This window comes from Polypterus senegalus, chromosome 16 (genome assembly GCF_016835505.1).
Source record: "Polypterus senegalus isolate Bchr_013 chromosome 16, ASM1683550v1, whole genome shotgun sequence".
NCBI lineage: Eukaryota > Metazoa > Chordata > Cladistia > Polypteriformes > Polypteridae > Polypterus > Polypterus senegalus.
This window is the reverse complement of record NC_053169.1, coordinates 17,014,511-17,028,174: the sequence shown is the minus strand read 5'-3', so window position 1 is coordinate 17,028,174 and position 13,664 is coordinate 17,014,511. Positions and strand designations below refer to the sequence as shown.

The 13,664-nt window shown below is 44.1% G+C and overlaps 1 protein-coding gene across 11 annotated transcripts in view; it reads right to left on the bottom strand.

The window, feature by feature from the left end:
• Positions 1-7,016, bottom strand: part of ltbp1 (latent transforming growth factor beta binding protein 1) — a 432,727-nt gene extending 425,711 nt beyond the window's left edge. For 7 of the 11 annotated variants that reach the window (XM_039738101.1, XM_039738102.1, XM_039738106.1 and 4 more), the window contains exon 1: positions 6,351-7,015. In XM_039738101.1, coding sequence (XP_039594035.1) covers positions 6,351-6,670 — 320 coding nt within the window. In that variant the 5' untranslated portion in view covers positions 6,671-7,015. Of the gene's footprint in view, positions 1-6,350 lie in introns of all 11 variants that reach the window. The other 4 variants (XM_039738108.1, XM_039738103.1, XM_039738107.1 and 1 more) reach the window with 1 other exon arrangement.
• Between the last annotated feature and the right edge of the window lie 6,648 nt (positions 7,017-13,664).

Here is a 13,664-nt window from a genome sequence, read left to right as displayed (position 1 = left end):
TGTACTCCTCCTGAATCTCATTCCCCTTCTCTCCAGTGTGCACCTCCACCTCTCCAGGTTCGTCTCGATCTGCTGTCTACTTTCACTACAGGTCACAATGTCATCCGTGAACATCACAATCCACGGAGACTCCTGTTTGACCTCATCTGTCAAGCTGTCCATCACCACTGCAAACACGAAAGGGCTCAGAGCCGATCCCTGATGTAATCCCACTGTCACTTTGAACCAACTGCAGTCACTCTGTCCTCAAACATGTCCTACACCACCCTCACTTACTTCTCTGCTACTCTGGACCTGAACTCCTCTCTCGGCCCCCATCATACGCTTTCTCTAAGTCCTCAAACACGCAGTGCAATTCCTTCTGACCTTCTCTGTGCTTCTCTAGCGAGAACCTTCAGGTAAACATCGTGTCTGCGTAGCTGTAGTACTCTTTACTGGCATGAACTGCTGTTCACAGATCGCCACCTCTCCGCTCAGCCTGGCATCCATCACTCTTTCCCACAACTTCACGGCACAACGTGTACTCGCTCCGTGACCCTGCTTCACCACCATAACGGGCCTGTGCATTGGAAAAGGGTTTGTGTCAAAATACCTTGGGTCGGTGGCCAGCCTCAGAGACACAATACAGTCGTATGAAAAAGTCTGGGACCCCCTCTTAATTCTTTGAATTTTTGTTTCTCATTGGCTGAGCTTTCAAAGTAGAAACTTCCTTTTAATATACGACATGCCTTATGGAGACCGTAGGATTTCAGCAGTGACATTAAGTTTATTGGATTAACAGAAAATATGCAATATGCATCATAACACAAGTAGACAGGTGCATAAATGTGGGCTCCCCAACAGAGATATGACCTCAATACTTAGTTGAGCCTCCTTTTGCTCCTTTGACCCTCAAGACGCTGTCCTCCTATAGCCTTTGATGAGTGTCTGGATTCTGGATGGAGGTATTTCTGACCATTCTTCATACAAAATCTCTCCAGTTGAGTTCAATTTGATGGACAGCCTGCTTCAAATCATCCCATAGATTTTCAATGATATTCAAGTCAGGCGACTGTGACGGCCATTCCAGAACATTGTACTTCTCCCTCTGCATGAATGCCTTTGTAGATTTCTAACTGTGTTTTGGGTCATTGTCTTGTTGGAATATCCAACCCCTGCGTAACTTCAACTTTGTGACTGATGCTTGAACATTATCCTGAAGAATCTGTTAATATTGGGTTGAATTCATCTGACCCTCGACTTTAACAAGGGCCCCAGTCCCTGAACGAGCCACACAGCCCCACAGCATGATGGGACCTCCACTAAATTTGACAGTAGGTAGCAGGTGTTTTTCTTGGAATGCGGTGTTCTTCTTCTGCCTTTTTGTTAGGACCAAATAACTCCATTTCTGTCTCATCAGTCCAAAACACTGTTCCAAAATGAATCTGGTTTGTCTAAATGAACATTTGATACAACAAGCGACTGTTTGTGGTGTGAGTGCAGAAAGGGCTTCTTTCTCATCACCCTGCCATACTGATGTTCTTTGTGCAAATTGTGCTGAATTGTAGAACGATGTACAGATACACCATCTGCAGCGAGATGTTCTTGCAGGTCTTTGGAGGTGATCTGTGGTTGTCTGTCACCATTCTCACAATCCTGGCCTTATTTGGCCTGCCAGACCTGAGTTGGTTTAACAGCAACTGTGCCTGTGGCCTTCCATTTCCTGACTCCATTCCTTATAGTTGAAACTGACACTTTAAACCTCTGAGATTGCTTTGTGTAGCCTTCCCCTAAACCAGGAGACTCAACAATCTTTGTTTTCAGATCTTTTGAGAGTTGCTTTGAGGATCCCATGCTGTCTGTCACTCTTCAGAGGAGAGTCAAAGGGAAGGAAGCACAACTTGCAATTGACCACCTTAAATACCTTTGACCACTCATGATTGGACAGACCTGAATTTTGAAGAAGTTGTAAGCGATGGATACGTTTTTGTGGGATGCCAGATAGAATAGCATTACAGTAATCTATAGGTGAGGTGACTCGGGCATTAACCGATACTTCAGCACAGTGTTGCGTAAGAACAGGACAAGTCTAGAAATGTTTCGGAGATGGAAGAAGGCAGTCAGAGAAAAGTTACTTATATGGGAGGAATTATTTAATAATAATAATTATTTAATAATTGCAATTATTAGTGTATTAATAGATATAAATAATTGAATTGAAACGATTCATTAAAAGCTGTTGTATGTAAACGATACTGTTTTAAACGTTATTGTTTTTTCATCATAAAACCCGGTTTCCACGTCTACCTGTATTAGTTTAAATGGCACTTTTGCCACTCGCAATATGGTGGACGCGCTGACGTATCGTGTCGACTGGGCAACACAGTGAATGCGGTGTCTATCTCTATATGTCCATGGCTGAGACACTCTGACGTCAGCTATCTCTTTATACCGCGCCCACCCCTCACAATCCCCGCCCACTCTCCGGCGCTCTCAGAGCCTCAGAACTAAATTACCTGTCGATACGAGTCGTACAGTTCAAAAGCTACAAACTTTGTATTTTAAACGGAACACTTAAAAGTAAAAGTTATATAATGTCTGCTTTAAAAGTAGTTTACCACCAGCAAACCCCCGTGGCCCTGTAGTTAGATTATAGCGGGTTGGATAATGGATGGATGGATGTCTTATTATTACCTATTACGGGGAAATTAAAAAAAAAAGTAAAAAAATATATAAAGGTAGATTTGTGTGTCAAGAATACCATCGTACCGTAATAGTAATTGAAAGTTTATGTGAGGGCAAACTTTGACATTTCCGTCCTTCTAGAATGAATGAATGTGATTGTGTAATAAGCTGCCCTTCGCGGGCTCCACAATGTCTGAGGTGCGCGGATCTGTCCAGAGCCTAAATGTCCTCGCGCAGCCTGACAACTGACAAGCCGGCTCAAAGCGGCTCCCGACTGTCCGCACAGTGCGCATGCTCAGATAAAGCCGTCTACTTAATGAAGATTCATTAAAAAAAATCAACCCTTCAGTAACTCACATCGTGGTGCTAGTGGTAGTGCCACATATGTGATCAAGACCATACGTTTGCTGGCACACTCTGATGCAATGCCAGATATCTGCCAGTCTGCTTTGGCCAGTTCGAGTTTCATTTCTTCTCCCCGGTGTTCCTGCAGTTTGATGGTCGGATTAGTCCAATCCTCAAGCAGCTGCCTCACCCGACATCTGCGAAACATTTGCAGCATTATTCAGAATCTCATCATAAAGCACGTGTCACACTTTTTTTTTATTATTAAACTTATTTTCTGAACATTTTTGTGCCAACAACTCATCGGCATCAATGGAGTCGATTGATTTGATCCACGCGCTTCATCGAGAGCTCCAAGTCAGAGTCGCCGAGTGAACCCGCGCGCCACTGGCAGGACAGGTTGGATCGGCGGCGTCAAACCGCAGATTAACGGGGAACTGGACCGGCGGATGACAATCTGTGCACAATAAAACGCGGCGCTTTAGTGTCGTCAGCGAACTTCAAAGCAGGTCTTTGGCGTTGACAGCCCCGACCACTGCAGGGGGACAAACTCTACACAAAATGGGGGGGATCGAGCCCGGGCTCTGGCGCTCTGCATTGCCAGGTATTGTCAAGTCACGTTAAGTGCAGTTTGTGCCCACACGCCAAAATGAACCCGTTGTCATTTGTGTTCACGTACGTTTCATTTTGAAGACACAGGTGGCACTGCAGACGCCACACAGGAAAAGAAAAAGGGGCATCGGGGCAAAAATGGGGCAACCCACAACTTACAGTACGTGACCGGAGAATGTATGCACCTCGTGTTACTTGTGTATCGGTCATTGCGAAGTGTTGTTATCCAGCCATTTTACTGAACCCCGGGAGATTAGCACCGGGCGTCGACCGCTCCACGTGTTCACTCAGGCCAGCTGACCAGGCCGACTTCGAGTGACAGCTGAACGGAGTGAGAAGGGAAGACGAGCACTGCGTGAACCCCCCAAACCGGTGACATTGGTGTTTAGGCGACTTAACAACATCTGCGGTACAACTGGCTGCATTTCTTTTGTTTTTTTTTAGCTGATGCCCTGGCAGGTGACGTGACTTGCTCGGTGTCAGTACCTGTAGTGGGATTCGAACCCAAAACCTCGGGTGGGACGTTCAAAGCCTAAACCACAGTGCCAATGAATATGGCGAGAAGGCATACACCGTGAACATTAACTGCTGCCCACCATCCATGCCGCCGCTTCTCGGGTTCTCATTGCTTTCTCCAGATGTCTTATGCCCGGTCACGTCACTAAATAGCCGCATATCCGGCTTCTCACTAAGCGGATTTTCCAGGGATAAGCAAATAATCGAAACGATTGTTTCTCCGACGATACTAGCAATATAAAAAAATGTTAACCTGTTATTTGCTCGTGGTTCTCTTCTGATGTTGTTTTTCTTTTCTACTTATTGTTTCTTATTCTAATTTTGGACTTTTTGTTTCTTTTATTAATCTATTATTCGGTGTTAAATGCCACTAATTCGTATCCAGTGTTATTTAATCGTTTTCTGTACTATTATTCTATTTGTGTCCGTTCAAAAATTTATGACGCGTTGTAAAAACATGGGAAAGGCGCTATATAAATCGCATTATCACTGCTGGGACGACCCAGAAGTTTTGGTTGGCGAGGTGGCTTGTCTTAGATAGATAGATAGATAGATAGATAGATAGATAGATAGATAGATAGATAGATAATATGAAAGGCACTATATAATAGATAGATAGATAGATAGATAGATAGATAGATAGATAGATAGATAGAAAAGGAACTATATTACAGATAGATAGATAGATAGATAGATAGATAGATAGATAGATAGATAGATAGATAGATAGATAGATACTTTATTAATCCCAAGGGGAAATTCACATACTCCAGCAGCAGAATATTGATAATAACAATATTAAATTAAAGAGTGATAACAATGCAGGTAAAAACAGATAATAACGTCCCCTCAAACGCCCCCCCCCCTCACCCCACCCCCCTTGGAATTGGGGAGTCGCATAGTGTTGGGGAGGAACGATCTTATATCACACTGTGGGCGCAGTAAACTCGGGGCATTTGTGGTTGTGCCATTCAGTGGTCTTATCCTATCTAAAAAAAAAAACAAACTCATAAGCAGACGTTCATCTTGATGGTGGAGTCTTTTACACTCGAAACTCCTGGTGGCTTATTTATGACATCCCAGCCTAAATTTCTCCTGTGATGGATGAATGGAGTAGCTTGATTAATCGCTCGGTTCTGCCTGAACTTCATGACTGTATTGTACAATGATATTTGTCTTATGGTAGTGCGATCTTCTAACACTGATTTCTATCTTGAGGATCTCAAGTTTGGATGTGAACCTGTAATTCACATTAGTTCGCATGTGTGCCCATTCGATCCGCAGGTACGTTTATTTGAATGTTTACTGATCCCCTTCTTTAATGTTATAATACTCACGAATGCTGTCTATTATTATGATTGTTGTCCATCCTTCCATCATTTTAATAATTCAGTCTGAAACAACATCGCGAAGAACCTAAAACTTGTTGTCAAAGAGCGCCAAACAAAACCAAAAGGTTCCCCGAATACAATTCTGCCTTATTGTGACTTTCATCGAGTCACTTCATAATAATAATAATAATAATAATATATTTATATAGCATCCTTCCTATGGATTACCTGCTTGTGCCCAAACTGTGAAAATAAATGGAGATACTTCTACTGTACACATGTTCTTGTTATTTGCTTTTTCCTTTCGTACCCGTTATATTATTTGTGAAGCGCTGTGTGTGTGGGATATATAAATAAAAAACACGATTATTATCGCGATGATATGTACAATAGTAAGGCGCTATAAACTAATATGTCCCGTTTGCTCCGTTTAATTACACTTCGCTAAGACGCCGTCTTGGCACCGATTATTGCCAACCCTTGCCAGGCTGTCGTTTCCCGTTCCTTGTAACGCACACGGCATGTTCCGAAATTTGACGGATAGCTGCTTTCGAGGGCTCGCTTTAGTGGGCACATCATCGCGGGTCCCGAAGAGACAAGTCCTTCGGAAGAGTTCGCGACAGGTAAGATGAAGTGGCCGTGCCCCCGGGCGCCGCCTACTTTTGTTGTGGACCCTGATGCCACACACGTGTTGCGAAGCGGTAGTTTTGGGCAAATACGACAAAAGGTGTCTACAGCTCAGGGGTCCTGGCTGCTAACTACCCTTCTGCGCGACTGGATACAAATCAAGTAAAACGACAATTTTGAGAAAGAAGCCAACAGGTAGGTAGGTGGGTAACAAAAGAAGAGCCATCCAAAGACGACTTTTTGTTTTTGCCTTACCCGACTGGTTTAAGCTGCTGGTGCCCGCTGCTAGCGCCGCTCTGGAAAGGCTGGTGCTGCTGGTGGAGGTGCACGCCAGGGCTCAGCTGGGTCCCCATCCTACGTGTCCGGACCTGGCTGTTGTAACTCGCTGTCAGCTCCATGTTAATCGAGTGTTGCTGCTGCTGTCCCCCAGTCCGAGAGCCCGCTCCGGTTTGCCCAGGCTGCAGCATGTACGTTGCGTATCTTCTGTAGCCTCCTTTGACCGTCGAAGTAAATGTTGGTGAAACGAAGAGCCCGAGAGAAAGTAAAATGTTCCATCGGAGCCAAGTTATATCCATTATTATCTCCACTTATGAACGCTGTGACGGGTTTGTAAAATCCTTTTTCGTGTGACACTTGCGGGCTGATTTCTTGATCAAGACCGGTGTGGAGAATATTCCACCCCTCTCCGCCTCCACCCCGGGCGGAGTGAAAGGTTTAACGTTAAGTATTTTTTCCCAGAAATAAAACACTTACTTCTGTTTCCAAATGTAGAACACTTACCAAGTACACACAAAATAAAAATGCTACTCAATTTAAAAAAAGAAAGAAGCTCCGAATTATTACCGAGCACAGGGAGCTGTGTCGGCAGCAGATGTTACAGCTGCTCCGGCTGGCTGGCTAACTAATGTGAAAGACTTAAGCTTCAGAGCAGACTGAAAAGTCTTCAAAGAAAGTTTGGGATTTGTGAGCGGCGGGGCCGCAGTTTAGTGTCACGTCCGAACAGCCAATCTGCTTGAGACGTGACGTCACACGCGGCCGTCTCATTGGAACGCCGCCGCTGCGCGCTTGGGGCTTCACCCAAAATGTAGAGAGGGGCTCTCCTGCGGCGCTTTGCGAGCGTACAGATTCTTAGCAAACCTCCTTTTTTCCAAATGGCAGATGCACAAGGCTGGTATCATCAAAAAATGCTGGAACTGTGGTGTACCGTGTTATTAAGTTTGGCACACTTTAGATAAACCGGTGAATGTCAGCGGGCCGATTCTGACGGTCCAACTAAGCGGAACCACCGTAGAATGGAGTTGGGACGAGCACCGAAAATTGGCGACAGTTTAGAAACCTTGCACAAAAATACGAGTTAACGGTTTAAACCCACAAGTCAAGTTGCAAGGCTTCAAGGGTCGCTGCCCGTGATGTGTGCGGGGCACATGAAGTAATAAGGCTGAAGTAGTCCTCCATGCCAGTCAGTCCCCCGACTGAAGCAGCGTCCTGAACATTAGGTGGGACAGAAACGTTTTGTTTTAGTTTAACTGGTTACGTTAGCGCGCCAGAAGTCCCCACCTCCAGAGCCCGACCGCCTCGGAAAGTGACAGACGACTTCAGCGTTAACCGTGTGGCCACCTGCCGTGAAGCTGGTATTCACTACAGAAAGGTGCTTCATAAACTAAAGGGACACACAGAAAGGCGTTTACTAAAATAAAGGGGCGCACATAAATGCGTTTACTACAATAAGCATTGGCACAGTGGCAGCGCTGTAAGGAGATCAAGGGTTCGCCGTCCTCCGTGTGTGGAGAGCGCCTTGAGTAGTGAGAAGAGTGCTACATAAATGAAATGAATTATTATTGTCTTTATTATTATGAGCATTTCATGATGTGCAGCCTGGCATATCGTCTCTTTAGCTGTCACATTACTACAAGAACGACATTGCCAGGAAGGCCCGGTGCCACCAGCCCCGCTGTTACTTACTGGAGTTTTGGGGATTTTATCACGCCGTGCCACCCCAGCATTTCAGCCGCCTTACTTACCATTTTGCTCTGTAGCCGGGGCTGCTGCCAGGTTAAGTGATTTTAAGGTACAGGTAACCTGCAACATTTTAATCATATATAGCGCCTTACATACTGCATATTTAAAAACCTACTCTTCATTCTTCAGTCAGCTTATATTTTAAACCATGTGCTAAACCAACACCATTTGTACAGTGGACTCAAAGGTTTTCTAACCCCTTCAACATTCTACACATTTCATTATGTTGTAAAGATTTATTTTTACACATCTGCCTTTTTTGCCCATCAATCTACACTAAAATACCCATCATAGCAAAGTGAAATTGTGTCGTTGGAAGGTTTTGCAAATTGATTATTAAAGATCAAACACTGAAATCTCTTATTCTTATGAGTATTCAGACCCTTAATTCAGTACTTTGTAGAAGCCCCTTTGGCAGCAATCCCAGCTTTGAGTCTTCGTGGGTAAGTCTCTACAAGATTTGCACACCTGGATTGGGGCAGCTTAGCCCCTTCTTCCTGGCAGATCCTCTCAAGCTCCATTAGATCGACCGGTAAGCGTCTGTAAGCTGCCATCTTCAGGTCTCTGCACACGTCTTCTATGGTGTATAACTGTGGGCTTCGACCGAACCACTCGAGGACACGAGTCGTGGCCCAAAGCCACTCCACCATTGTCATCCTGCAAGGTGAACAATCGCCCCAGTCTGAGGTGGCATACACCCTGGGGCAGGTCTTCTTCAAGGACCCCTCTGTATCTGACTGATATGCAGTGTGAACTGTGGGACCCTGCACACAGGGGGACACGTGGGCTTTTGTGAACGACGTCACAGGTGGATTTCCAGTCAAGTTCTCGACACGTCTCCAGGAGAATTAAAGCAAACTGGACCACCTGAGCACAATTTGGAGTGACACAGCCAAGGGTTTGATAACGTCTGTGAAGAAGAGATTTCAGTTTTTGATTCTTAATAAATTTACATATTTTTTTGAAAACATGATTTCATCTTGTCGTTATGGGCTGATTAGTGTAGACTGTGGGTCAAAAATGGCAAACGTGTCCATTTAAAATGAAACCTACAACACAATAAAGTGGGCAGAAAGTGAAGGGGGCTGAAGACTTTCTGAATTTGGTGATGAGTTTTACCAAACCACATTCTTTTGACACAAATGAAATTCCCCATCTTCAGTCCTCCTGTTTCATCCATTCAACTTTGGTAGACAACTGCATATAAATTAAAGGGTAACAATCCGTTACGAACAAAGAGCTCACATGTACAGAAATTACGAATGGCAGGTCAGAAAGGCACAGAGCAGCAGCGAGACCTTAGTGGAACTGAAATGCTTTCACCTCAATCGCCAAATGTTTTGTCATTTTCTATAAGGTCAGCCTTTGGGTGTCATCTATTATATAGTGCCTTTCATGGCCATCTATCTAATTATATAGTGCCTTTCACATCGATCTATCAGTCACATAGTGCCTTTCCAATCTCTCTCTACCTTATTATATAGTTTGACATTTATCATATAGTGACTTTCATGGCTATCTATCTTATTATATAGTGCCTTTCACATATATCATATATAGTGCCTTTCACATCGACCTATCAATCACATAGTGCCTTTCCGATCTCTCTACCTTATTATATACTTTCAAATATATCATATAGTGCCTTTCATGGCCATCTATCTAATTATATAGTGCCTTTCACATCTATCTTATATAGTGACTTTCATGGCTGTCTAACTCATTATATAGTGCCATTCCTATCTTATTATATAGTGCCTTTCATAGCCATCTATATTATATAACTTTCACATCTAATTATATGGTGCCTTTCATACCTATCTTATTATATAGTGCCTTTCACATTTATCATATATAGTTTCTTTCATGGCTGTCTATCTAACTCATTATATAGTGCCTGTCATATCTATCTTATATAGTGCCTTTCATAGCCATCTATCTATCTTATTATATAGTAACTTTCACATTGAATTATGTAGTACCTTTCATATCTAACTTATTATATAGAGCCTTTCACATCGCTCTCTCTTGCCACTTAATCAAAAGTTAATTGCTGTTTTGCACTGGCTTCTCAGTGCATTGCTGCCATTTTTCCATTTTTGATTTCATTGTACAAGTACAGAAATAACCTGCTTTACAGTTCATCGTCTTTCCAAAGACCTTAACCAGGATTTGCGTATTTTGCACATGATGTTTTATTTTATTTTAGCTGTTGTTGCATACTGCAGCCTACCAGTTAGTGTCTTGCTGGTGTCCCATCGTCTCAGGGAGCTGGGTGTTCAATTTCTGGCTTTGTCACACTGCACTAACTTTCCACATTGTGTTCATCACTTAAACCCCATTTCTTCCCAGCTATCACATTAATGGGCAGCTTTAAGTTGGTGCCATACAAGTGCTTGGTTGTGCTCTGTGAACAGCTGGAGTCTCATGCCAGGTTGGCACTTTGTCGTGGACAAAGTGGGTTATGCGAGTGGATGAATACACTTTTTTGAAGTCTAATCAGCTCAATCCTGTTTGTTGTCTCTCAATGTAGCTCGAGGTGTCTGATTTAGCTGATCTGGCATCAACAGGCTCGAGGTGAAGCAGCCCAAAGCCCACGTGCCTAACGACACAATTGGCTGATTTTACAAGTTTAGACAGAATGATTCCAGTAAAACTGCCATGAATGAGTAACACATTAGGAAACACCCGAGTCTAACCGTATCCCAGACACACACACCAACTTTCATTAAACGTTGAAGGGTGACCCCCGCCCCGCCCCCCCACGTTGTGCCATCTCAATGCCAAACCACCACACCCACAGTAACATTACCAATCCCCCACGATAATTGCCTCTTTTCATCCTGTCAGAAGTTAGGGTCCAGTTACATCAGCACACCTGGCACACTGCATGTCTGACTGGCACTGCACCGAGTACACATTCTAATAAAATGCTCTAAGAGGGCAGACTACAGTAACAATGTTTGATGCCTGTAGTGGGCACAGGGCGCCAGTGAGTACAGCTCTTTTAAAATTTACAGAGCTCACATGGCGTAAGTAAAAAGGCAACTGGCAAGACTGAATGGCAAATCGCAGTAGGCCTGAAGTTGTTAGCAGAGTGAAAAGAGACAAAAAATACCAATAACAATAATACAATACCAAAAAACATGTGGGCACTTGCAGGGCACGGCCTCTAATAACACCCATTGAGTCCCCTGACACAGTGGAACGCGGGCGTGTGCCGCACTGATGGCTTCAAGCACAACAAACAGCTGAAATGTGAGCTCTTTCCAAGAAAACGATCACGCTGGTGTCAGAAGGTGTGTGGACCTGCCATTGTTATGCTGAACTTTGACTATTCGGGGTTAAAGTGACAGAAGCCGCGTCATTCAGCAGTGCAAGAGCTCAGCGTGGCGTCACAATAAGGGTAGACGAGAAAATGAAATTTCAACAGCTACGTTAGCTGAGCTGCAAAAGACCAAAAACCATTTGTGGCTGGCGGCAGTAATGACAGGTGATAACAACTGGGTCGTCCCGTTTAATGCTCTCCTGTACCTGAAATAAATACCTCAATTAGCTCGTATGCCGTCTCAAAACAAGGTCCTCCGAAGGAGCTCCGTCTGGCGGTCTGCTCAGCTTATTAAAAGAAAAGGCGCCTCCTTCTGGGTGGCCGGGCTTCAAACGGAACGGAAGGGGTGGGGCTAAGTGCCCTTACTGGGCGGATTCTCGGAGCAGCAGGGAGTGTAAGTGACCACGCCCCCTACCGGCCCGACAGGTTATCACATACAGTACATCGAGAGAGCCAGCAAGGAGATCCTCGGACACACGTGTGACACAATCTTTCTTTATTTTATTTAGCAATCAAATCAACATTTCATGGCGCTGTACACACAAACAGCTTTAGCAGTTAATTATGGCGCCTTACAACACATGTTCACCCACTTGGAGGTTCTCACATTTTATTATTTTACAAAATTGAATCACAATGGATTTAATTTGACTTTTTTGACATTGATCAATAGAAAAAAATGGTTGAAACTAATTACAAATCTAAAACAAAAAGTAACAGTCCTATAAGTATACTCCCCACATGACACCCCTAAATCATATGTATGTATATATATATAGGTATATATAAATATTGTGATGGGCACCACATGGGGACTGGCATCCCAGCCAGAGCTGTGCTAGGATTCTTGCCCTGCTGGGACACTAATGGTGTGAAAGGACAGTGGAAGACAGGTTGCTCAGGGCATTGTCTCCCCCAAGGCATTATATGGCAGCTCCCCTGGATGATGGCACCTTTACAGATACCCCCAGCACACATTGGGGACTGTAGTTCATTGGCTCAGCCCTGTTATGTTCCGTGAGTGCCACCAGGGGGTGCAGAAGGGACTACTTTGTGTTGGGAGTTTGCAGAGCTGCTGCGCCCTCTGGGGACCACAATATATATTATATAGTGACTTTATGAGTTTTTGTGGGCTCCTTCTTGTCTGAATATCATCCGGATTTGAAATACTTTTGTTTCCATATTTGTAAAAGTGGAATAAAGACAGGTCAAAGAACTCACTCAGGCCTATATAGACAGTCACAGAGACTAAACTTTCAAGCCTTCATGGATCCGAAAAGGCACTTTATTAAGTCTCAGCTGTTTCCACTTGTTTAAAGCTGGTGGAGCTGCAGGTGACATGGCCACTTCCGGGTCACTGGGAGTTGGTGGCTGTAACCAGGACAGTAGCCTTGCATTTTTGATATTGCTTCATATTTATCAAACTCAAATCCATCCCTGGTAGAAGCTGGAAGCTTAGATACTCCACTCAGGTTCACACTTTATTACATAAGGTGCAGTACATGAGGAATGGCACCCCAGACTTAACAGAGTCAGTGATTGGCACTGGAGCAGCCAAACTTTAAAGCCTCACAGGTGGAACACCGTCTTGGCGTTGTATTATTGTCTACCGTACATTTTTGTAAAATTTGAACAGTGGCCTGTCAAGTCCTTTCCTTTAGGTCACATAGTAAGTCCTCGTCTGGGCGACTTTATGGAATGGCTTACACTGCAAAGAGAAGTGTGACGATGCGGGTGGGAGCCTCTTGAACCTGCGCTGCCTGTGACGTAACAGTGGGATGAGCCAGGCAAATGAGGACACGGGCATAGCAAGGGGTTGGTGTAAAAGTGAATCGTGCTTTTATTACAAACAGTGTCCAAATTAAAGTGCAGTGCTATGACTTAATGGCTCTGATGCAAGCTTCTTAGTAGCTGAGGATCTACAGGTACAGGGAGTGCAGAATTATTAGGCAAATGAGTATTTTGTCCACATCATCCTCTTTATGCATGTTGTCTTACTCCAAGCTGTATAGGCTCGAAAGCCTACTACCAATTAAGCATATTAGGTGATGTGCATCTCTGTAATGAGAAGGGGTGTGGTCTAATGACATCAACACCCTATATCAGGTGTGCATAATTATTAGGCAACTTCCTTTCCTTTGGCAAAATGGGTCAAAAGAAGGACTTGACAGGCTCAGAAAAGTCAAAAATAGTAAGATATCTTGCAGAGGGATGCAGCACTC